General features: G+C 49.2%; 1 protein-coding gene across 43 annotated transcripts in view; it reads left to right on the top strand.

Annotated features, from left to right (window-relative positions):
• Positions 1-24,839, top strand: part of LOC106041153 (uncharacterized) — a 56,071-nt gene that overhangs the window by 11,486 nt on the left and 19,746 nt on the right. For 9 of the 43 annotated variants that reach the window (XR_010828309.1, XR_010828310.1, XR_010828308.1 and 6 more), the window contains exons 3-6: positions 6,165-6,563; positions 8,636-8,791; positions 16,796-16,862; positions 18,713-18,876. Coding sequence is in view for 2 of the 43 variants with exons in the window: in XM_066989726.1 (XP_066845827.1) it covers positions 6,219-6,563; positions 8,636-8,791; positions 16,796-16,862; positions 18,713-18,876 (732 nt within the window). In the remaining 41 variants the exon portion in view is untranslated. The other 34 variants (XR_010828316.1, XR_010828315.1, XR_010828318.1 and 31 more) reach the window with 26 other exon arrangements.

Below are 24,839 nucleotides of genomic sequence, written 5' to 3'. Positions count from 1 at the left end.
AACATAAACACCTTAAAATACAGATTAAAAAAAGAACACAAAGGGAGAAAATGCGTGTGTATGCAGTTTACAGCTGTCATCTTTTGCTCTTGAGGATGGCTGAATATGGTCCTGGTGAGGAAAAGGGGATTCGTTCATTCTCTCTCCCTATATTGTCCACTTTCCCCTTGCCGCAGGAGTCTTCTCAAGCTTAATGGAGATGTGGCCACCCAGTCTTAGTATGTTCTTGATGATTTTCTTGCTGGATGTTCAGTGAGTGCTCCGGCTGTTGTGCTAGCCTGAGAAAAGAAAGCTCTTGCTCATCTGGCATTTGTTATCCACAGCTGCCTTTCCCTCTTTCATAGCATTTCAGGTTATGGATAAGCTAGAGGAAAAGAAAAGGGAGTTTTTTTAATACCACCAGTTTCAATTTGAAGCTAAAGAGCACCAAACAGCTGAGGTCTGAGAGTAACTGCTAGTCTCACGGAAACGCTCTCGTGTCTTTTTGGCTGAATTAAACGTTGGTCTTTCTACGTCTCGTATTACGGGCTGCTTGCAGATCTTTCTATCTGATCGTTCTCTCATCCTGTTGGAAAACAATATGTGGGAGTTTCTTTCCATACCAGATCTTTGCGGGTTACTTGCTAGTAAACTAATTTTACATGACTCAGATTTAAATAATAAAAAGGCTTAACTCCAGTCTGAGAAGAGTTTATTGTCCACAACTGTAGCCTAGAGACAAACCCCAGCACCTTTGGGACTCAGCTGAGGCAGCAATTAGGCAGCATTTTATTGTGATGCAGTGAGTGCGCAAAAGATGAAGCTGGACTACTCTCAAGAGCTTAGAAACAAAATTGGCTTCCTGGAGAGAGAACATAAGAAATCTGGCAACCTAAAAATATTTAAAGAGCTTAGGGTTCCCAGGGGAGAATTTCAAGCTATTGAAGTGGAAAAGACTGAGCATTTGCTAAGATTGGAAAAAAAAAAAGGGGGGGGGGAGGGGGCTACATGAAAAACGACAAAGTGTACAGACTTTTTTTTTTACTGTAGCATGTTTCAAAGGGGAAAATATAATAAACCTGAAATCAATCAGTAGCACAGACTTCAATGCAGCCTTCCAAATCAAACGGCCTCAGTTTGAAAACCGGAGTCGAAACAAGATTTTTTTTTTCCTTTATTTTTTTCTCTCATTTCAGAATTATGAGTGATCGAGGCCAAGAAAACATTAAATGAGGTGAAAGGTCTAGGCTAGAGGGCATCTTGAGCAAGTCTAATGAAGTCATGGTTGCTTCAGTGGCCGCGTTCCCAAAGGGTTTTGCTGTGTCTGTCACCGTGTCTCTCTGTTCCTGCACGCCAGGCACCCGCCGTAGCCCTGCTCCTGGCAGCAGCCCCGTAGCGTGTAGCATCCCCGTGTCAAAACAAAGACGTGTGAAAGGGGATTTATCTCACCCAGCGCTCCTAACAGACATTTACCTGTGGGCTGGTCGTGCCTGACTGCCTTTATTGTCAGCGGAGAGCAGCAGGAGCTTGCGAGGCACGATTTAGCCCAACTGAGTGTGAATTCCTAATGCCTGCTAAAAATGCCAATTTCTCTGTGACTTAAAAAGGGGTCCTAAGGTGGTTAACTCACAAGTGGACACCCCCAAGTTAAATATCCCCGTTTGATCAATGAGCTCTACCCACGCAGCTCCCATTCCTTTGGTGCAGGCTGTACATTAGAGGTTTCTCTGCTGGCTTTGGGCTATCCCTTCACGCAGCCTCTAATTAGGCCTGTATCTAGGGCTACGACAAATTACCCGAAGTGGTTTAGCTTATCCCAAGACTAACAACCACCCAGGCCCTGCTGCAGGAGCACCTGGGGCTGCACCGCAGGTAGGAAGCATGCCACCCCGCAGCTCTGGCATGAAATAAACCCTGCCAGGAGACACACATCCCATTTCGCTTGTCAGCTGTCTGTCAAACGAAAAAAGAAACCCCAAAAGATCTCTGAAGGATTTCTGTGCCAAGGGTCAGAGCCGGATGACTGATCCACGTGGGAGGTCTTCTCTGCTCTTCTGTACCTGAGCAAACTTCGTCTGCGTGAAGTCTCGATGTCTGTGTTGTGTTGACTTTGACAGAGCTACACTGGTAGGCAAAAGTTGTCCATGTTTTTTTTTTAAATAGTCCCATAAGGAGTACCCACTCTGTGCTAAACGTACCCTAAGGCTTCCCTTTCAAGTGTTTTATGTCATAGGCTTCCCGTTCTGTTGTTCCACCACCAGTTGGGAGGTTTCTACACACTGTGATTTGCAGGGCAGACAAAGTTTGTTGCCATTACCATTAGCGGGGCGCTGTAACGGCTCAGCTTCTGCGAGCCCAAGGCTTGCTGCAAGCTGCCTGGTGTTCCAGGCTTTTGTGGAGCCCTACGCACTGTGCTGTGCATATTGTAAAGCCATCCTGCTCTTGATTATTGCTAAATTGCCCAGAATCCATCCCTTTTGTTTGTCAGAAAGGAGGCACCTCCGGTAAACAATCAACAGCAGGAAAAAGGACGGCGTTATCCCCTCCGAAACGTACCAGCAGAGCATGCCAGTTGCATTCACAGAGCAGAAAACAAGCTGCTGGCTGGTGTGCAAATGTAGCAGCAAACACAGCGTTCCCCGGGGAGGCCGAGCTGCAAGGCGCACAGACGACGTGGGAGCAGCTCTGGACGAGCAGAGGACATGCGTATCGCAGTGCCTTGCGTGAGGCTGGGGTTCTGGTATTCCCTGCTGCAAGGCCAGATATATATTTAAGGCATTTCCTGCTTCAGCATCGTCTGCTAGGAATATGAGCCACGTTTCCTAGGTTGGGTTTCTGTGCTTCCCAAAGACCCAGCGTAAACGCAGCCACGGCTGTAGGAGGGAAGGAACCAGGCCCTATGCCCAGAAGTGCTCCCCGGCCCCTGCCAGGTCAGTGCTGAGGAGCCACGCACACCGCACAGCTCCCCGTGGTGCTGAAGAGGGGACAGTGCCGAGGAGCTGCTCAAACACGCCAGTCCCTTACTTCACCAGGTAACCCGCTTCACGCTCGAGATCCTGCTCTTTGCCAGAGCCACCTGGAGGAGGAACAGTGTTCGGGTTCGGTGGGATGTGGAAGCGCTCAGCACGGGCTATGAAGGGAGATGGGTATACCTTAAATGTGTTTTCCTGCTGACAGCAGCAACCTGCAGCCCCAGAGCCAGGGCCTCACGCTAGGAAGAGCCGCCTGTCCTACAGCACACCATTTCGTGCTGAAGAGCCCCTCCAGAAAAAGCACGTTTTGCAGCAAGACTCGAAAGAGGCAGGTATAATCAGTTGTCGTATCTCTGGGTGACAAGAAAAGAAATGTTTTTATGCCTACCGAGATGTGACTAGCCCGTCAGTTATGAAACCTGCTCGTTCATGCTGTTGTCATGATCTATGAGTAGTTTTTATGGCAACAGACCTTAGACAGCTTCTTGGCCTTAGAGATCTGGGCCATATTGCACTAAGCATTATGTGTAGATATAGAAAGGTCTCAGAGTCTTCCGTGAGCTCTGCTTGTGGCCATACATTTGGTGTTCTCACATTAACCCAAATTTGAGATATAGAAACAAGCAGACTCTTTTGAAAGAGTTGTGTTTTTGTTGTTGTTGTTTGTCCGTTTGTTAATTAATTTATTTAATTTATGCTTCTGTAATAAATAGTTCAGCCAAATCAGGGCTTATTTTTTGGTAGACCAGACTGGAGACCAGCTGTGCAGTGTCAGGTCAGAAAGTGCTTGTTTAGGGCCCTTTAGCAGTGCTTCGTACTTTTGTTGAGATGTTCTTTGACCATTTCAAACCATCCTACAAACTGAAGCATTAATCCTGACTCCACTGTAACAGATCTCAGCGTTGCTCCCATTACAGACAGGAAAATGAAAAAACCAAAAGGGGCAGGGATTCATCTCTTGTCAGTGGCTGGGACTGGATTCGCTTGTCCTGATTTTTGGCTCTAAGCACGAGACGCGTTATTTCTTAGGTGTTATCACAGCCATCCTTTAGCTGATGAACGGTGGGGCAGGAAACAAACTAAAGCCTAATGAGGCCAATGTTCTTCTCAAGGTAGATTGATACTAATGGAGCTGGAGAAGCTGCCTTGAAATTACTACAGGCTGACACCTCATTAAAGTCAGGAAGATCAAGAACAACGCATTTTGGGGAGGAAAGAAGTCCTATGGGCAGAGCTCACAGAAGACTGAAAGTAGCTGGAGGGCTAGCTTCTGATTATGGTATCAATTTCTCTCTTCGTGGTATAACTGAGTTTGATAAATGGCTTTACTCTCCTTGTTTTACTGTCATTTTGTACTTGGAAACTCAAGCTCGAAGGAATTGTTCACCAGGTGCTCTGAAAGCACAGTGACACCAGGACACCATCACCCTGTGCTGTTCCTGATCAGGATGTGAAATAAAGCTGGCAGGGGAAATGGAAGAGGCAAGGCAGCGTGCGTCAGGACACCGAAATGAGATGGCGTCTTGATCTCCTGAACACCAGGACACCGCCTGCCTCTCCGCAGGCGTCCACATGAGCAGACTCAGCTTTTAGAATTACAGGTTCCTGGGCACGGAGGAGAGGGAGCAGAAACCAAGATAAGATCCTTTCCCAGGCAGAGAGGAGCCCAGGCAAAGCGCTGTGCGTGCCATGCAGAGGGGGAACAGCTTTTTTTTGGTTTCTGTCATGTGGTCCTCTTGCAGGAGTGACTTCCCCTGAGCGTCCCTCTCGGCTCCCTGCTCTGCCATGCTCCTTGCCCTCTGCTCCCCGCACTCCTGTCCGGTGGCAGACGCAGCGTGGACGTGCCTCGGAGAAATCAGCTCCTCTGCAGGACTGCATGCTCCTTTTGGAGAAGAAAAGGACTGTGATTATTGCTCCCAGAAGAACCGTAATAGCTATTTACCCATGGCAAGAAAATGTTATTTCTGGGCAAAAGGGAGCTGTAGTGTTTTCCTGTTACAGTAGTTGGCAGCATTTCTCTATAGCCCAAACCTATCTTTCTTAATGGGATCCCTACTCATTGCTGTAAGTTTACTAGAGGGAGAGAAGCGTATGAACAGTTTTGGAATTCAAACAGAATATAATGAAAGTAAGGGAGCTTTAAACCCTGGGAGCCCAATAGCGATTGAATGAAAGAACGGCAGAATAGGACCCAGACCCAGGAGCCTAAGCTGAGAGGGCACTGGTGGCTAAGTGCAGTGTTGTATGTGCAGTGACTGTCAGAGCACAGGCTGTTTGGAATACAGACGGCAAGGACATCGCTTCTCTGGGTTCATCCAGATGTTTCAGCTTACTAACTGTGAGTGATGGCACGGGGAAATGGGAACCAAATGGATTAGCTGGGACAACCGCGTTCAGAGGCCAGCTTTGCTGAGCGAGCTGATCAAAGACACCAAGGTGAATTTAATGGAATTAGAATAAGAAGAAATAAGAAAGATAGGTGGTGACCTACCTCTCCTACAGAACTGATTATAAACCATCCTGTGACCCCGATTTTCTCTCCCATTATCGTCTTGTCTCTAATCCGCCTTGGCTTCAGGGGAAGGTTACTGGAGGGGCTGCTGTGGGTAAGCCCTGGTAGAACTCGTCCTACCGTGCAGCTTCCTCTTACAGTGCCTACACAAACCTGACACAGCAAGGGAGGAATGAGCTCCTGCTTCAGGGAACGCCTGGGGGGCCTTGTTCAGCCAGGTGCCAGCGCTTGCCCCAGTTTTCCTTTATCACAGCGTGAGCACTGCGATAAGGGAAAGTGAGCTCTGCATGGCTCCCCGTGCAGCTGCATCACTGGCACGTCACCAGATGCCCTCCCCAGGCACCCATCACAATACATCTCCCATCCTAAACCACCATCAGCCTTAAACAACATGGGAAGCCACTCGATTTTGGCTGTCACTTTGTTCCCTGGAGAGTGCGTTGCCCATGTTATGGCGCTGCTGACCGATAAGAGCCAGACTGCAAAGTGCTGTTGTAGCTACAACCGTGGTGTGTCGGGTGTTAAATCTAGTGCTTGCCTTGCTGGAGCTGGAGAGGAAGGTTGGTGCATGGCTGGATAATAAAACCGTAAGCACCTTAGGCCCAAATACCACAGGAAAACCCCTCGGTTACGTGTATATCAGATGCATGGCACTGTTCTTTAACAGATGGCTGTTAACCCCCTTCTCTCTATGTTCAAAGGCACGGAGGAATGTTTGCATCCTATCCCAAGGCAGCTGCCGGCCCTGACCCCCCATGGCTTTGGGGGTTTGCGAGGTGCCTCAGAAACCCATTTCGGGTTCACAGCCCCAGCGGTGCCCAGCGGCTGAAGTCGACGCTGCTGCCAGAAGGGCCGGTCTCGCGCCCACCACATCTCCTTGGGCCAGCCCTGGCATCCACACGGCCACTCAGCCAGCCAGCACGCTGAACGTCCTGCAGATTAACCCTACGGAAGGGAGAACAAGGAGGGAGGATTGCTCCGAGACCAAGCGGCCCCCGGTGCCACGGGCCGCGCAGCCAAAGAAGCACAAGTGTCAGCACAGGGGAGAGAGCGAGGGCGTGCGGCCGGCTGGGGGAGCTGCCTTCTGGCAGGAGCCCAGGGTAGGTCAGCTTAGGCCAGTTGTGAAACTGCACATTCACGCAGCTTCGCTCTCAGGAAGCAGCCTGAGAGCTTCCCAGGGGCCCGTGGTCCAGTGTGGGTTCAGGAACCAGCAGCATCTTCACTGGATCCAGTTACTTCTGCAGTTCATCTCGAGACCTTGAAGGTTTAATGCCTGTTTTCACGAGCAGAAAGGAGCAGATTCATACTGCACGTGAGGGTGATCTGGCGTTATCCCGAGAGACTAAGTGCCTCAGGGCAGAGCTAGGGTCTTGTTCTCCTCCAAAGCGGCTGGCATAAATAGTTAATTCAAGAACAAAAGAGGGCAGCCACACCGGGGTTTGCACCAGAGAGAGAGGGAGAGCGCAAATTAACCTTTATGGCTTGCCTTTAAAATAATGGTACAAAGTTTTGGATATCGTTTCAGTGGTGCTGCAGCAGTAATGATGTCAGGCTATAAGCAAGGCAGGATTTATAGGAAGAGATAAGGCCTTTTATTAGACCAGCTGGCCGAGCTGTAGAAAGCAGACACATAAGCCCTCCTTCAGGCGCCTGTTTCAGATTGGTAGAGCTCGTGTCTCGGGAAGCATGTTTTCCCTTTGAGACGGGTTGGGTCCATAAACCTCTTTTCTACCAGCCTCGCTCCACTCCTGGTTCATGTGGGCTCTTCAGGCCAAAGTTTCAGCTCGTTGAATACAAAGCTCATTTAAGTGGGCATCCCTGATCTTGGAAATTCAGTTCTCACCCCTGAAATGTTAACTTGTAGGTCCACATTTTTAAATACACAGCAGAGGCAGGACCATGCTGAAGCCAGGTACGCAATGAATCAAGTCTTCCCTCGTCTCCCCTTGTGCCAGGCGTAGCCACACGCCATCTAGTGAGGTGACACAGACCGCTGGGTTATGTATCCTGCACATGGAGCTTGCATTTATCCTATAAGCCCTGCAAGGACGCCTACTGGAGAGCAGGCAATTTTTTTCCAAAGTCACACAAGTTATTTGTTTTAAGGTAGCTCTCCGAAGGAAAGGGCCTGTCCAAGCCATTGCTGCTCAGTAAACTGAGGCGCTTGCCGACCACCACCACAATGGGATAGACACATGGAAAATAAACGAGGTTTTCAGAAAAAAATGCTTAGCACAAGACCAGTAACCTGGAAGGGGCCCATAAGGTAGCTGTTGCCTACGGTGCTCTCTGGCTACGGTAGCTGTTGTTGTAGAAGTAACTTTATCACCATGTAGCCGAAGTGAAATGCAAACTTTGCGACTGAAAAGCTGAATTCCTTCCTCTAACCAGGCTGCAGCCGCCGAGGAGCTGAGGAATCCCCTCGCTTCTTCCTGCTTCGTGCTTCCTCGCTGTAGCTGCAGTCGGCGTTACAGGAAGCAATGCAGAACACACACCCTCCTTTTGTGCTTTATGAACCCTGCACTGGCAGCAAACACTTGTCTTTTGTCAGCGAGTAAAGCAGCTAGCGTAAGACGCAGAAGATTTATAGGTGTAACATCCCAGCGCCGCGCACTTGGATTTACCCTCACTCCAATCCCATTTACTTTAATAGGAACGTTGCTGCTAAACCCCGATGCGATGCCGAGGATATTTACCCCATAGGGAGCAGATAATCTGGGAAGTAACAAGGTGCCATTTCCTCCTGGATGTGTTGTCTGACTGCAACCACATGTTAGTGGTACAATTTAGGGCCACGCTGGAGCGAGGCGTCTATTCACCGCTTACCGGCGCGGTTAGGCTGTGCTGCCACGTGAGCTGGGAAGGCTCAGTTTGCTGTCATGCTGAAAGTTTTCAAATTAAAAAAATAAAATATATATATATTAAAAAAAAAAAGGATAAAGGAAAAAAATTAAGATACCAAAAAAATTTAAAAATTAAGATACCAAAACTGGAATGCCAGGCTTCATTGTGGGGCTTTCTTTTCGTATTTTTATTTATTTATAGTATACGTTATAAATAAGATTATATATATTGTAAATTATAAATAAATATTTATTTTTATTTTGCATATTTTGGAGTCAAACTCCAAAGGTTATTAGATTTCTACTAGATTTCTACCTGCTCCTCACAGGTGACAGGGTGGCTCCAGAGACCACAGGACAGCCGGTCGCCTCGTGTCAGAAATCCTGTCTTCCAAGAACGACAAAACGTTGCCTCGCCCTTCACTTCTCCGGTATTTTGTTTATCCTGCTGTGGACACCAGCAGATCTTATCCCGTCCTTTGCAGGTGAGCAGCCAGGAGCTGAGCTATGCCACCACGTCCCCAGTACTCTGAGCCAGCACGATGCTGTGAAACCTCAGGACACGCCAGCACACACAGCAGCTCCCGTGAATTTCTACTCAGATAATGACAGGACAAGGGGGAATGGTTTTAAATTAAAAGAGGGGAGAGGTAGATGAGATGTTAGGAGGAAATTCTTCCCTCAGAGAGTGGTGAGGTCCTGGCACAGGCTGCCCAGAGAAGCTGTGGATGCCCCATCCCTGGAGGTGTTCAGGGCCAGGCTGGATGGGGCTTTGGGCAACCTGGTCTGGTGGGAGGTGTCCCTGCCCATGGCAGGGGGTGGAACTGGGTGGGCTTTAAGGTCCCTTCCAACCCAACCCATCCTATAATTCCATGATACTCTGAAGCCCATGGCGTAGCTGTAGTTCTGCTCTTCCCCAAGCTGCGGCTGTACTTGGCCGACTCTCCTTGTCAGTGGACAAGGAGACGAGTTTGGGGATGTATGAATGAGTTTGTCAGGGGTGATTAACCACAGTCCCTCACCTTGAAATGGCTTCAGCTTGATTTCTTATGGAAATGAGGCTTCTGTGGTCGCATGGCAGCTGTATCCAAGTGTTTCGGTGTGTGCCTTCCCCTGCGGCTGCCCTTCCCCTGGTAACTTTTAAATTCACTGACCAATTCCAGCAATCTTTAACAGAGCAGTAGCAGTTTTAAAGATAATTAAGTTGCTAAGCGTTCATTAAAGTCGGCAGTGAGCTGCAGGAGAAAGAGCCTATTGTCATTTAGAATAACAATGTGGCTCAAGGCTGCTTGCCCCAGAGAATCCCCGCTGGAGAGGATATTATGCAAAGCCCCTTTTCCTCCCCACACGTGTTGTAGCAGAGCAGGATCCAGCCCTAAAAACTGCGGTTCTTTTCCAGATTGTTTATCAGGTGGGGGATCACAGATATGTTATTCAGCGAGTAAAAACTGCCAAAGACTAATGAATTCCTCCAAGCTCGGTGCAAGACTTAGCAGAGTGTGTCTTAGCACCCTGCCAAAGGAAGCAGTTCATTCAGAACTGTAAAAGGATTACCAGCAGCGTTACCCAAACCACTAGAAATGATCTCGTGGGATTAGAAAAGTTAATTTTGATGTGGTATGTGTGGCAGCATCCAAACCGTTTTCAGCAGGTCTCTGCGTCGAGCTGAGCGTTCTGCCTTCTCCTTCACCCATTTTGTGCTCGCCCTCATCCATTTTGTGAGTGCCAATGCAGCAGCACGAACCTCTGCCTAATGCATCAGAGGAACAGCTGCATCAGCCAGTTGTCGCTTTGCAGGGAGGAATTCTCTCCCTTTACAGCCCTACCGTACAAACACGACAGGGCAGGGTCCAGAAGCACAGCTCGAGCAAGCGGGTGGCATGGAGGCATTGCTTCTTCGGGAGCCCGAAACCCCTCGTGCCACCGCGCAGTGCAGGGGTGGGGATGACAGGCGTTCCCTGCTCATCCCTGAGCCCAGAGCTACCACTTAAAACAGATGTCTGTGTAAAAAAAGGCCTCACACCTGCCAAACCACCAGCCTCAAGCTTCCTTCCTTGTTTCTTCAGGCCTCAGAATAACAAGAGCGTTTGTGCAATCTGCAGCGCGCCCTGCGGTTTTCTCCTCTCCCCGAAGACATGCTATCTAATCTCCTCAGAGCAAAAAAAAATCAGGCAAAGAGAGAGGAGAAAAGAGGTTAACAGAGAAGCACTCGGCTCGGCTGGCTTCGCTTTTCGCCACCCTTGTTCAAAAAGGGTGGCACGGACCTTGCAGGAGGGGCGCACTTGGGCGGATTGCACCGTGCAGCACACGAGGCGCTGAACGAGACGAATCCGTTAGCTGAAAAGTCATCTCGAATCGGAAACTTTCCAGGGTTCGATTTTAAGCTGCGGCGCGAGTTTAGTGTGCTGCTGCTGCTTTGCTTTTGGTTCCTGTTTTTTTTTCTTTTTTCGCTAGCGTTGAGAAACGAGGTGCCTTAGGAAGCGGCGCGGCGCGTAACACACGGCTTCAGCCTGTATACAAAGGAAGGAAGATGATGTGGCAGAACATTGTTGAGGAAAGATCCTGTTTGTACAGGGAGCTGGAGAATAGTAAACCAGAACAGAACGGGGATGCAGAAATGAAAGGAAATAAGCCCCAAACGCTTGTGAACGCTGTTTGTGTGCAAGAGCCTGCGAGAGGCGCTGAAACGGTTTTAAAACCTGGCTTATTTGTCTTTTCTCAGATTTCCTATCGTTTAATGGAGGGGAGGAGAGAGAAGAGAGAGGAGACACACTTGGCTGCGTTCCTCCGCCCGTCTTTTCTTCTGTGTCAGTCCGGCAGCAGTTAGGCATGTGACTCCTGCAACAGTGAGGTTTGCATGAAAACTGCCAGAGCTGACTAAAAGTTTCTGCACAGTAATTCCTCGCTCTGCTTTATCCCAGCAGCGCTCGGCTGCAGGAACGACTTCTGAAAAGGGCCCATCTACATCCGTGATTTCGGGAGGTATACAGAAAGCCTTCCCTTCGTTCAGCTCCACGAAATAATTAACTGATTTGATGAGCTTCGGTTCCCGATAAACATTTGCCTGTTCCACAGATGCTGTATGTGTAACAGAGGGAAATTACTTCCCTGCAATGTGTGCCCATTTGAGCTCATGTACTCTTTTGTTAGCCTTTTTAAAGCACAGCCACTTAAGGTCATTACATTCTCTGAATAAGCCTCTAATGCAATTTTAGATAAACCCATCTTTTCAGAGTCGTATCAAACATCTTGATAATGGAGCGTCTTGTCTCTGCAACAGGAGAATTAGTCTGTGAGTAAGCTGGGTGGTACTGCAGCAAGTGTTTTCTTCTGAATTGATTCAAGCGGTTTATGGTCAAATTTAGAGACCGATACGTGCACAGCAGCAAAACCTTGCATCCAAATACAAGCATCTGTAGTTCCTTTCTGCTTGTGCATAACCTTCCTGTGATGGTGCGAGCAACTTTGATCTTTGATACAGTGACCAGCTTCCTGCAGCAGGCGGAAGATAGAGTCTCAGCGGTGCCTGCAAGCCGTGTCAAGAATTTGTCAAAGTTGCTGACTCCTAAAACGCAGGCAAAGCTTGTTATAAATGACCCTTTTCTCCTGGCCCACAGACTGTAAACAAATCTGATGCAAACTGAGGCAAGGAAAGCACCATGCCAAGGTGTTTATTGATTTCTTTGTGTTGTGACTCTGGTGGCCAGGGTGGACCCCGCTAAAGCCGTCTGTAAAAACGCAATGCCTGAAAATGCCTCCCGCATGAAATTAGCAATCATTTTAATTGCAACAACCCCGAGACATGCCAACGTACCGCAGAGCCTTCCTGGATCAGAGCAACAAGTAACACAATTCTTATCCCAAAGCTCCCATAATGTGGTTAGCCAGTGGGCCTGGAAGAGAAGCAACTGCTCAGGGATGTTCCTCTAAGCATGGAGACAAGCTCACTGCTCGGGTGATTTCCACAGGGAATTTGCCTGTTCTGAGCTTTTTTGCGGCTGTTGCGTGACATCGCTGGATAGTTTGGGTCATTCTCATGGCAGGTGCAATATGGTGGGCAGGGGGAAAGCAAAGGAGGGTAAAATCCCTGCCTTGTTTAGGTGCCTGCACCGCTGCGATGGTGGTGGCACCAAGTCCTCTGTGCTGATGGAGTGGGGTGAGAGGAGCCACTGGAGATGTCGGTGGCTCCTGTGCACAGCTGCAGCCAGGCAGGACGGAGCCACAGGCTCCACTGGCACTCTACCAGATATGGCTGGGAGCCATATGGGTTGGAGATCTCAAGGCTGAGTCCTGAGGAGCTCCCGGAGGGGTCGGGGCTGTGCACACACACCTCAGGTAGCCAGCAGCTACCCGCGCGGTGCAGACATCACGGAGCGCTTGGCCCAGATGTGCCTCGTTCTGCTTCCGTGCTGACTGTGTACGGTAAAAGCTTCGCTGTGGTAAGGGTGTCATCTCTTGTCACCGTTCTGGTAAGTTTGCGCAGCCTCTCTAGGTATTACGCGTGTCTAAAAAGGAAATAGGAAGGAGCTTCGAAGGGAAATTGTGAGCAATCAGCGATGGAGCAGAACCCAGCCGACTTCCCATAGCTCAGGCGGAGAATCCAGGCTGTGTGCTTCGGCGTGAAATGCTCAGAGACCCTGAACTCTACCTGGAGTCGTCCGAAATCAGCAGGTGCTCGAGATGCTTTGTGCTGGCCATACGTATCCTGGGTTCAAGCGGGGCAGCCACGCTGTTTTGCTGCTCACACATACCCTGGCAAGGCTTGGCCTTTGCCTCTGAGCTCTCCCGAGATGCTGTTCCTCCAGGCCTGGACAAAACCAGCCTTTTTTGTCTGGGGGGTGGCTGCAGGAGGGGAGCTTGCCCTGCAGAGGAGCTCCGCTGTGCCACTTGCCAAAGGGCAAGAGAACACACCCTGGTCTGTTTTGTTTACAACATAAATCACGGTGCCAAATTTGTCTTTAGCTTCACCAGGGATGTACCAGAGAGAGTTTTGGCCCGGAACAGCATGACGTGTGTAGAGCTGCCATGAAAACACGTATGAGTAGAGCGGGGAAAAAGATCTGGGATCTGAGATCTTAATATCTGTTTTGTCTATTTTTTCTGTACAACACCCCCCAGTCAAGAAGTGGTTACCATGAACAGATAATGCACGGAGGAGTATTGTTACAGCACCTACATTCGTCTTCAGTTAATTAGCTTCTCATCCAAGGACTGCTGAGCGTGTTGTCTCGTCCCAGGGAAGAGCCACTCCCACCAGCAATGAATTTGACAAAGCTCCGAACCAAAGGAATTGCCAGGCTGCAACACCCCCTTAACAATGGGATCCTCTCCTCGCTCCCTGCGAGGTGTGGTTTTCAGGCAGGCACTTTCAGGCTCTTGGATTCCTTTGCTAGGCTGAAGGAGCTTATGCCGTATGTGTAAGTTGGTACAAACCCTTCTGAGATCTACCAGAATCGAAAGGTTTGGTTCTCCACTGAATGTACGCAGGTCTTGGGGACTTGCCGTGTCCCACCCAGGTGGTCGCAGTGCTGGACTGCGTTAATGCAGGTAAAGGCTTCCCTCTGTGCGTGTGTAAAGAGTGAAAATGCGATCGGGTCACACTGTTGCAGGTTTGTAAATACAATTTCTAGAGCAGTGAACTTCAGCGCTAGGTTTGGTGGAGGGAAGGACGGTGGGATGATTTCCCTTGGCAAGATGGGATAGCTGAACAGATGTTCACCTGAAAATGCTGAAAGTAAGAGAGCGAGGGGTGCTGATCGTCAGAGTGCTTCACGGTTACAAAAAGAGAGCAAGCATCCTCAGCTCATGGGGAGATGGATGGAGAGAGAAGGCAAGTCTGGAATATGCAAAGATCAGAGCTTCATATGGCCTTGCTGCTGGGTTTCTTTTCTGTGCCAGTAGCCCGTGGAAATAGTAAAATTAGGCTGGGCTAGTAAAGGCTCTAATCCCAGCTCATCGCTTAGACCCTGCTCGTATCCAGGCCTTCTCAGCTGCAGCAGGCTGCCGCATTTCACAACCCTGGGAAGGGCTCCCCAGCTGCACGATCCCAACGTTTTGAAGTGAAACATGGTGCATTATATTAACTCGGCTCAGACAATCGGCTTTAAACATCTGAATCTCATTTCTTGATGTTAATTCCCCTTGCTCAATCTTTATTTCAGCTGTGTGGAATTCTCAGACCTTTCTGACCCTGACTTATCGTTTCCTGATGTTTCCCTGCGAGCTCACCGAGGTTTCAGGGAGGCTGATGTTTCTAAAACGTGCACACCTTTGATTGCATGCGTGGCCGGCCCGTCAGACCCGATCTCTCATGTGCTGTGCATATATCATCGTCTCCACTGCTGTGTCCTCTGCAGCTTTCCCGTTCGGCGCGCTTATCTGCGTGCCCCACTGATACAGTCCTCCTTAAAATGTGGTTATTATTTCAGGCTTTTCAAGCTCAGCCTCTGCATACTGCAAAACTTGATCTGAGCTTACGTCCGCTCTTGTCACTCATATACAGGTTCCATCTGTTCCCCTTTTCCTCTCCCGTCGCTGCTTGCCACATCCAGGCCACATGCTGCTTATACATTGTACCAGAGACATTTCTGCACACACACTTCTGAAAATGTGGCTCTTAGTGCTTTATTGTTCACATGTGTCTTGTTGCTTAGGGCAAGTTTTATCAGTAATGATTTTGTTGTTTACTGACACGTAGAATAAAATAGGGTACTGTTAAAATGCGGACGGGGGAGAGAAAGAGGGCCTTTGATACACCAGTTATGCTGCTTCTGCCAGCTTTCTGATCGTGCCCCCCTGCCACCACTTCCCCAAATTCGGTAGTTGCCTGAGGATAACACCAGATCCTACCATCACAGCAATGTATGGACAGCTTCTCTCTGTGGTAAGGGCTCCCAAGCACCTCCTATACCCCTGCGCCTGGTGAGGAGAAGGGATGGGATCTTCTGTCACCGAAGGACTCCTTCCCAGCCCTCCAGCCCTAGCTTCTGCGTTAGGGCTGCTTCACGTTGCACCTCAGCACCTCTACACAGCGGCTATACTCTTCCATTTGAAGGGGGAAAAAAATCCCTGCAGAACCTAGTTTGGGAAGTGAAATCAGTGCTAGGAGCTGTGTGTGAAGCCCCTCCTCTCGCAGGAGCTGAGCTGACCCCCAGCACGGGGACTGGAGTGGACCCACGGGCGCGCGGCGGCAGTGAGTTGCTGCGGGCAGATCCACCAGGAGCCATTTCAGATCTCCCCCATCACGCCTTCCTCCGTGCCTGCGGTGAGGCCAAAGTACCCGCACACAGATCGCGGCGAGTGCAGCTCCCAGAAACGTTCCTGGGTGTCTGCAGCGGCGATGGCGCGGAGCCCATGAGGCTGGATTATTGCCACCCGGGGATTTCCCGCAGCAGGAAATCCCCAGCTGCCCCGAACCCCTGCTTTCCCACCTGCGGAAGCCCAAGACCTGCCTGTGGTGATGATAATTCCCACTGCCGGGGAAAGCGAAGGCTTATAGGAACCCACACATGATGGGAACAGACCCAGTTTCCATCGGCGACTGTCGGCTGCTCCCTTCCCAAGAAGAGGGGCAAGCAGCCACCCGGCTCCGTTCGCATGCCCACTGCGCAGCCACACGTCTGCTATGTACCGCTCTGCACCCAAGTTTGAGGCCGTGGATCAGCCAGAGTGGATGCAGGAAGAGTATGAAAAAAAAAAGAGAAAGGAGCGGAGCTCTTGGCAAGCTGTCGTAGATTAAAAAGGAGGCAGGTAGGAGCGGAGCTGAAGCAAGTGCCTAAAAGAGTTATTCAGGAGAAACAAGGGCTTCGAGTGACATTTGAGTATGGGAAAGAAATCAGCATCCGTGGTTTTCATTGGTGTTCGGAGCGCTAAAAGCAGAAGTGCTTGCTGGAGTCTGAACAGGAATCCAAGGCTGAGCTCGCAGCTTCCTCCCAAACTGGGGGAGAAACTGCTCACTTGATTTACAGGCTCAGTGGCAAAAGAGTTCTTGGTTGTAGAAGTTTACTTTTTTTTGGGAAACAAATCACTTTGTGAGCAGTGGAACTAGTGACACCTGGTTTCCCATGGGTCCGTGACCCTTGCTCCTTGCTCCTCCTGCACACAGCAACAAGCCCAGCGCTCCCCTGCCTCTGCGTGCTCAGATTTCGCAGGGCAGCAGGCAGGTACATGTGTTCAGGCTGACCAGCTAACGCCGGCACGGTCAGCCAGCGTGCAGGCAACCACTAGCCAAGTTGGCTGCTGGCCCCATTTCTCTAACCGAGGTCTCTATCCTGTGCCCAGCCAACCGTTTTCACAAAGTTTAGCAGGGAAATCAGTAACCTTTGAAACTTCTACCTCTCTGTCCTGTACAAAAGCAAGGTAAAAGTTACTAATGGGGCTGGATAGATTGAATCTGAGGTAAAATGTTCTGGTGTATTGTCTTTGGATGTATATTTAGGATGTCAGTCCAGGTTCTGGAAATCATTTCTCTCCCTCTCTCTCTTTTTCAGCTATTTTTAACCTGGACATGTTCTGTGATTTGTTTCACGCACAGCACTGAAATGGCACAGCTGAGGGGTGAGTGGCTGGTGGGAGAGGGGAAGGGGGAATCAGGGGCTGCTGATGTTGGCAGTGCTGCTAGAAGTGCTCGTGAAACGATAGCCTCGGCCTCTGCCTCTCAGGCCTGGATAAAGTGGAGTCTCACACTGTTGTGAAGCCCAACAGATTCACAGTCCTGAACTGCCCAGATATAAGGAGACAGAGAAATCAAGGCATCCTGTGAAAAAGCACCAGAGAAAACGGCCAGTTTTGAAAAGTAATGTTTTCTGTCACAGCTCAACACGTCAATACTGCCCACGCTTCTGCGTGCGCCTCCCTCTGTGCAGGGTCTCCACAGAGAAATCCTTTTTGTGGAAGCCCTGTCACTGTACGGCGTGTGCATCGATTCACGGGATCAAGCCCTAACAACCCTTTATCTGAGCTACCGCCAATACAAACTGGGGGCTTGGAAGAAGGGAGGTTTTATCTGGAAAACGCATAGGAAAAAAGCTTCTTGAGTGTTAATTTACAAAACGAGAGCTCTAATTGCAAAGCATTTCTTTTCTTCAGTTAAATATAGCTGATTATAATGTGTGAGATCTGTCTTTTCCCCTTGTGTTCTGTTTAACGCTGTTTGTTCGACATGAAAGGAAAAGAGGATTAAAAGGGAGAGATTGTATCGTAAACAGCCCTTCAGGGTAGGTGGGAAAACAACAGTAACTCTCTGAAACAGAACACAGGGATGCCCTTAGGAAAAGGTTTTGAAAGTGTCCTGCATTTGAAAGTTAATGAGTAAATAGATCTCAAACATTACTTTAAAGACTGACAGTGCCAGCTTTAACATCTCAAGCATGCACCACAACTGAGAAGAGACAAAGGGAATTTTTAATGGGCAATAAGTGGACTAATATTTTTGGATGCAAAGCTAAAAGCGGGTTAGTTCTGATGGGATGTGGGTTTCTTCTCTGCTTCCTGACACAGCAGCTTTACTGGGTTTGTTTGTCTTACAGTATCTTTGGATGAGACACCACTTTTTCCTTTAAAAAAAGAAAAGAAAAGAATAGCTGGTGTTAATAATCTCCTTTGGGCTACGGTAGATCTGTTGAGTATAGAGTTTGTAGGCCTTGGGGGTCCCTCGTTACTGCTCGCACACTGCCAGCAGTGGGAGCACGATTTCTCCCCACGAGTTTCTGTCCCACCCTGTTGCACTTCAAACAAACAGACTCCGGTTATCGTGCTCCTGGATGTGAGGCGTTTCGGAGGAGTGATATTGCTGGGCAACAGGGATGGGAGGGACGTGTAGGTTGGGATGGAAATCCTGTATTAAGGGAATTGCCATCAAGTGAGGGTTGGGAGTCAAGGAGAGAAACAGAGACCAAGAATCCCCATTTCCAGCCCAACATCAAGGCTGACAAAGTCCCCGTAGACCTGGGTATGCCTTTACCTGCCTAGAATCATTCAAAACCCCACTGATGTTCTCTAGACCCTTTACCCACTCAGAGCCCCCCAACCCATATCACCTATTGCCAGCCAACCCCCATTTATTCTGATATCTCAGAAATTCATGGATTGTTTCACAAACCCTCTTCCTAACCCCATTTTTCCCCAAACTCCTCTGCTGTTACCACAATATTGAGACAATCTGCCTACACTAGCTCTAGTCACCAGCCTATAAAAAGAAGAATAAGCTCCCTAAGCCTCAGACGTCCAAACATGGGGGAGCCAGCCCTTGACAGAACACATTAATAGCGTCTCCAGTCCCTTATCACAGCTGCTTTCTGACTCACGCTTTTGCCAAGGGCCAGCCACCACCTTCCAGTGCTTTCTCGATTGATAAAAAATACTTGGTGTAATTTTCCTGCTCTGTCATTACGCTGTGCCTCTTCTAGAGCAAGTAAACCCTCGATCTGTCTGCTCACACCTTCATGCCAGACCAGCCTCTCAGAGCCAAGGATCTGCACTGCTCCCAGAAACCTTCCAGCCTTCTCCCTGCACTCAGCTCTCACCGTGTTGCGTGTTGACCAAGGACATCATCTGCCTTTCTGCAGCAGAGGTACCTACAGATCACATTCCTGCACAGATCACTTGACCCCCTGTCCGTGTGAACTTGAATATTTCAACAACTGGACAGAGGGACGGGCTGTGCGCTCTTCTTCCCCTTCTCAGGGCCTCTTTCAGTACATTCCCAGTCTCTTTCTTCTCACTAGCTCCTTCTGGGATAGTCTTGAGGATCTCCCTGGCCAAGTGACAGGCTGCCAGGCAGGCACAGAGCCTTTCACTTGACTTTCTCCAGGGAATGGAGCTTTGACCTGATGCAGGTATGGCTGAGACTAGTTCTCCTGCCCCGTTAGGGATGATGCCATGTGGAGTCAGCTCTTCTGTGCCTTCTCTTTACGCTGTGGAAATTAGCAGCAAAATCTCTAGATTTCTTCTACCCAAAAGCAAGAACACTATTTAGTCCACCTTCCATCCACAGACACATAGGTACCTACATACATAGAGACACATATATATGTAAGCTTTACCAAGTCCCGTGCAATTCCTGGCATCCTTCTGAGCTCCTGGAGCATGAAAGTCCAAAAGGAAGAGGAGGCCGAGCTGCTCTGTTTATGTTTGAGAGAGACTGCTTGCACAAGTGGCCGTGTCCTTCGGTGCAGTCCCAGCCCCAGGCACTCAGGACACAGCTGATCGGTGTGAGGCTCCAGCCAAGCCTGTTGTGACCCTCTTTGGAAAAAAACTCAAGAGTTCAGCTTTCTTCTGGCTGATAAAGCCGGTATTGTGAAGAAACCAGAAATACTAGTCCTGCTCGAGAGCTGTGCTGTGCCCCAGGCAAGAATACTAACGCAGGATTCTCCCTTCAAATAAAAGTGAAACAATCGGGTATTCTTAACGCAGTCCCAGGTGGAAGGCCCTGCTAGCTGGGAATATGCAGTTGTGTGGCTCCAAGGGTGAAGATGTGAGGCTGGGGACAGGTGGAGCACGGGAACACAAACCCAACAGGAAAAAGGGGTTGCTCGTGGTGCAGAACCGAAGAATCTCATCACCTGCCTTCGCTAGGTGAAAGCTGGGTGATCTCGATGCCTCTTTGGATTTGGCTCGCTGGGAACAGCATCACATTCAGCAAAAGGTGAAGCACAGGGGAGAGGAACCGCATGGGCAAGTGTATGCAGAAGAGCAGATGGAAGAGGTGGGTGCTCTGATGCTGTTAAGGCAAGCACGGCAGAAAGAGGGAGAGTTCAAAGAAGGATGGGGGAAAAAAAAATCTCCTTACAGCGCATGATATCAAATATCATAGAGCAAGGGTAGGTCTGGGACTTTTCAATGGGAGGAGGAAGCCTTGAGCTAAAAACTATGCTCCCATTTCCTAGCCCACTGCCCAAAGACTCTTGGCAAGAAGCAGTACCAAGTGTGAAACACTGGCCTTAGTGAATATCAGTTCAGCAAACCCCAAATTCAAATGACCACCAAATCACAGCCCATGAGATGGCCAGTTTCCCTGCTTGTTTCCTACTCCTTCTGTGCGTTGCCTCATGCTAAACATGGTTTTATTCTTTAGAAAAAGACACTCTGACTAAACAAGCACTCCTCTTACCTGCTCTGACATCCCTTCCCTTCAGTCCCCTCACTTGAGTGCCGCACGGGGCATAAGTCATCTCTCCAAATCCAGGTGTGAAGCTCAGATGAATGCTCTCAGGACCCCAGTAACTGCAGTGACTAGATTTCCACTGCCTGTAATGGGCGAGCTGTGCTCCAGGACTCGCTAATACTCCCCGAAAGCCCTGTGGATGCACAGTCAGAGACCTAAAGACAGACCTATAATGTGCTACAGAAAAATAACAGGCGTTGCAAGTGTCTCATGTCCTGCCATAACAGGACTCTTTGGCAAGTATTTTAGAGTGAATGAGTCTCTCTGTTGCATCTAGACCCCTAACTCTGTTCCTGTCCAAAACTGCTGTGTACTTTTTCCTTGGACAGTGCCCAATCTGAAGAGTTAGTGTTTTCCACACAAAAATGCCTGGTTGGTAAACTTCCAAGAAGTTCTATTTTTGATTCAATGAAGAATGGCAGCTTTCCATGGAATTTACTTTTCTTCCCCCCCCTGCCCCTAGTTCCCCACCCCCAACACGATTGCTCAAAAATCTGTAAATTTTCATTTGGAAATACTACCAGGGGGCCTTATGGATGTCAGAGTTCAATTGTCTTGGTCTGCAGGAGGCTGGATGGTTTCTGTAGTCATCATTTCTGACTTGAAAAACTACAGTTGTTGTTTTTTTTCCTTTTTTACCTTTTCATTGCTCTGTTTTTTCCTTCTCTTGAAGACAGTACAGCGGAGGCTCTCCCGTAGACTTCTGAAAACTCTCACATTTTTTTTTAACACCGTGCTCCCGAGACCATATGGTCACTTGTGACCATGAAAGATTAGGACAGGAGTCAGAGCTGTGAGGAAAGTGAAGGAACCCACTCCGTGTCAGAGGAAAGATCTGCTGACATGTGGTTGCCCGAGAGCTAGAGATACAGAACTTGCAGGATGGCTTTTATTCTCCTGCATCCAAGGTTCACCTACTTCTGTATACAAGCTGTTCCACAGTCTGCAAACCATGTCCTAAATAGCTGAGATTTGCAAGAGCATGCCGGCTCCTCACTGGCTCCCACGTTCTGATTCATTTCTTGTCCCATTCTCTGTCTCCAGAGTCCTCAGTGAACAAGAACTGAGCTTCTTCCAAGTCGTAATGATCCTCACTTGTTCGCTCTCTCACAAACAGAATCCCTTTGGCCAGCAGCCAGGACTGCAATAAGGGCCAGGCACATACAAGGGCAGCTTAAAAGTACCTCAGCTTTGGGAAATCCTGCTGGGCTGTAAAAGCTGCCCACAAACCCAAATCATATCAAGCAAGGCCTGTCTGATAATTCTTTGGCATAATCCCTGAACTCGCTGAACAGCTTTTCCATACTAAGTATTTCCAGGTGGGTTATTAGGTCCTGTATCCCTTCCATCTTGTATCCTCTTGTGGTTGAAAAAGGCATTCCTTAGAGCAAGCTATTTTTTTTTAAAGGAAAACAAATATCTTCCTTTATGTTTCTGGTTCCTGCAAACCAGAAGAATACTTTGCAAGACACAAACTCTTCCTGCCCTAACACATAGCATAGAGGTCTTATCTCTCCCCAATGCCTGTAAAAAACTTTCAGTTAGGGCGATAATTGCTATTTTCACAAGGAGGTTGATACTGGTGCAACTACCAGCATGCACACTGATATTAACACAAGGCATGCTCTGTTAAAACTGGCTTTCTTTCCTGTATTTTTATAGCGGTATCACTGTAGCCACATTTGGGGCTGTACTTCTTTAATTTTGCCAGAGTAGTTAAAAGGAAACAGCTGAGCAGAGCACGTCCTGCAGCGCCTGCTGGCAGAGCCCTGTGGCTCAGGGGTACGAGGAGGTAGGATCCTGGACCTGAGCAGCCCTTCCAGCTTGGGGCGCGCACACTTCTGTTGGTTTACTAGTGTTTCCATGTGTGCACGCAGGATTCATCAGCAAAGCCCAGCTTTGCCAGGAAAAGCTGCATCCCCGTGAGGACCTCTCTGCTGCTGTAACGCAGCAAAGCTTTGATCACTTTCTGCTGGGGAAGGCTGCTTTGCAAGGAGAGAGGCAGGTAGGGGGTTTGCTGACCTGCTGTTATTTTTGTTCACTGTGGAAATCTATGTCTACTGTGAACAGGATTATTGAAAATGGACCCCCAGTGTAAGACTCGCAGATCTCTAGGTACTGCATGAGAGAACTGGGTAAAGAAATGATAGAGGTTTTCATTTGGAAATCGTCAATGCAACAAACTGATTGCTTTGCTGATCTGAGCCTTTGGGGTCTCCGCTGCCACAGAAAATGAAGAGAGGTGGAAACAGAACGGTGCAAAACCCATAAGGTTTCTGTGAGTTAAAACGTGCTGTTTCACTTTGAGAAACTTTCAGGCAAGATGATTTTGAAAGTACACGTGTCTCTGGAAAAAAAAAAAAATAACCAACTGTGACCGGTAAGATCTGACCAGGCAGCGTGTGGTTGGTTTGGAAGCAGCCCTGCCAGTGAGGCCTTACTCCCCAGGGAGGCCTGCCTCACCACGGGGTGAAGGACACGAGTGCTGGCTAGGATTTTTTCTACACCACCTCTTGAAAGAGGTAGGTACTGATGGGAGCCCAGTCCCACCTCAGCCAGCCCGTACTCGTGGTTGCAGTGAGGTCAAACAGGGCGCAGCCCTGCGCAGGCGCAGCGTGTTGGCGTGACTCACGGTCCTCCCCGCACAGACTTCCTGCCAGCATCCCCTCCCCGTGCCGGGATCTTGACACCTCCCATTCCTGAGATCTTCTTCTTTGTTCCCCCCACAGACATCCTGGCCTGTTCCTGTTGGTTTCTGGCCAGCCGTGACTAGCTGCACCGAGCACCATGGCCTGCCGCCATGTCAGGTGCTGGGCCAGCGCTCCTGCTTTTAACCTGCTCTATCTCCCCTCAGGTGGTGAGACCTGGTGAGACCATACCAAAGCCGGTCTGGGTGACAGAACAACCCGGGGTCTCTGAGGTCCTGGAAAAACTGCAGCTCCAACAGCCCTGGCAGGGTCTGGAGAGCCCCATGCTGCTGCTGGAGAGCAAAAACAAGGCAGGAGGTGTTGCAAAGACGTTATTTTCCCTCCCAGTGAACAGCAGAAAGCTCCGCCCAAGTTTCACTCCTCACTCCCATTTTAAATAGAAAAAAAAAAAAGTTAAAATCAACACTTGCTGCTGTGCATTGCCTGTGCTGTCATGTGATCCAGGCATGTGATTAAGTTGTTGATACTTGTTTTTTTTAATTATTATTTTTTATAGGATCAAATTTGTACCTGCTGTAGAAGCCTGTGTAACTTGTCAGAGCAATTCTCTACCCTGGCAAGTTACACAAGCTGTGGAGCTTCTCCCTGCCCCAGGGTATCCTACCGATCTCTGCCTTCTCCCTTCACGGATGACTCCTCCTTGGTGTCCTTTTTGCAAAGGCATCAGCTATAGCCATTTTTAGGAAAACGGGCAGAATTTCTCTTAGCTGCACTGTGGAACATGGTGAGACGCCTCGATGATGAGGCAGTAGTTTCTTCCAGCCTTTCCTCCCGTTGGAAGTAAATAAAAAGGGAGGATGAGTTTCAGCTGGAGGAAAAAAAAAATAAAAATCAAAAAGAGACTGTGCTTGCCAGCCTGTAACACGCTCTGTGCGTTTGATTTCCTCTCGCAGTCTGCACAGATCTGCCTGTGCAGATCTGTTTAGTCATGTTGCGTGGACTGGATGGGGCTGTTTGGCGGTGTTTGTTCCCAGCTCTCCTGAATGATCAGATGTTACCCGTGCTGGGTTGCCATCACCTCTGAACCGGGCCCCTTCCCTCCCTCCCGGTTTGCTTATTATCAACCTGGTCTGCAGCCAGAGCTCCAGAGGATGAAGAGGGGCGTGCAGAGGTGTTTTTTTTTTTCAGCAGGTTTTAGCAAGAGGATGTCCTTTTACTGCAGGACTAGAAACAGCTGTGAGCCTGTGCCTGGAGTCTTTCCGTGACCAGTCTACGTGCAGCGGGCCAAATCCCAGTCTGATTCTCAGGTCTCAATGGTTCCAGTGACAAAATGGGGGAGCCTCTTCTTGAGTGAGTGCCCTTTTTTTATGAGAGAAGGGGCAAGCCTTTGAGATAGCTTCATAATCCTTTGCTGGTAGAGCTGGCCTGGGACCAGGCCAGCACCTGATCTCTGATGAAGCATTTACAATCCTGGAGCCCAGCCATGGCCTCACGGTTACACGGAGGCATGAATGGGAAGCAGTCCCGTGCTGTTTGTCCTCTTCACGTGGGTGAGGAAGCACGGGCAGTGTGAAATGCCGGTGCTCACCTTTGTGGTGGTCATCACCCACCGCCTCTGTGGGTTATTGAGGCAGAAGATGAAAGGTATGGTGTGAACACTACTGATCTCCCCAGTGTGCGCCGCATGCTTCCAAAGATGCACCACACGCTCTTCCCGGGATT

Source organism: Anser cygnoides, chromosome 1, assembly GCF_040182565.1.
Source record: "Anser cygnoides isolate HZ-2024a breed goose chromosome 1, Taihu_goose_T2T_genome, whole genome shotgun sequence".
NCBI classification, from domain to species: domain Eukaryota; kingdom Metazoa; phylum Chordata; class Aves; order Anseriformes; family Anatidae; genus Anser; species Anser cygnoides.
This window is presented reverse-complemented; position numbering and strand designations above follow the sequence as displayed.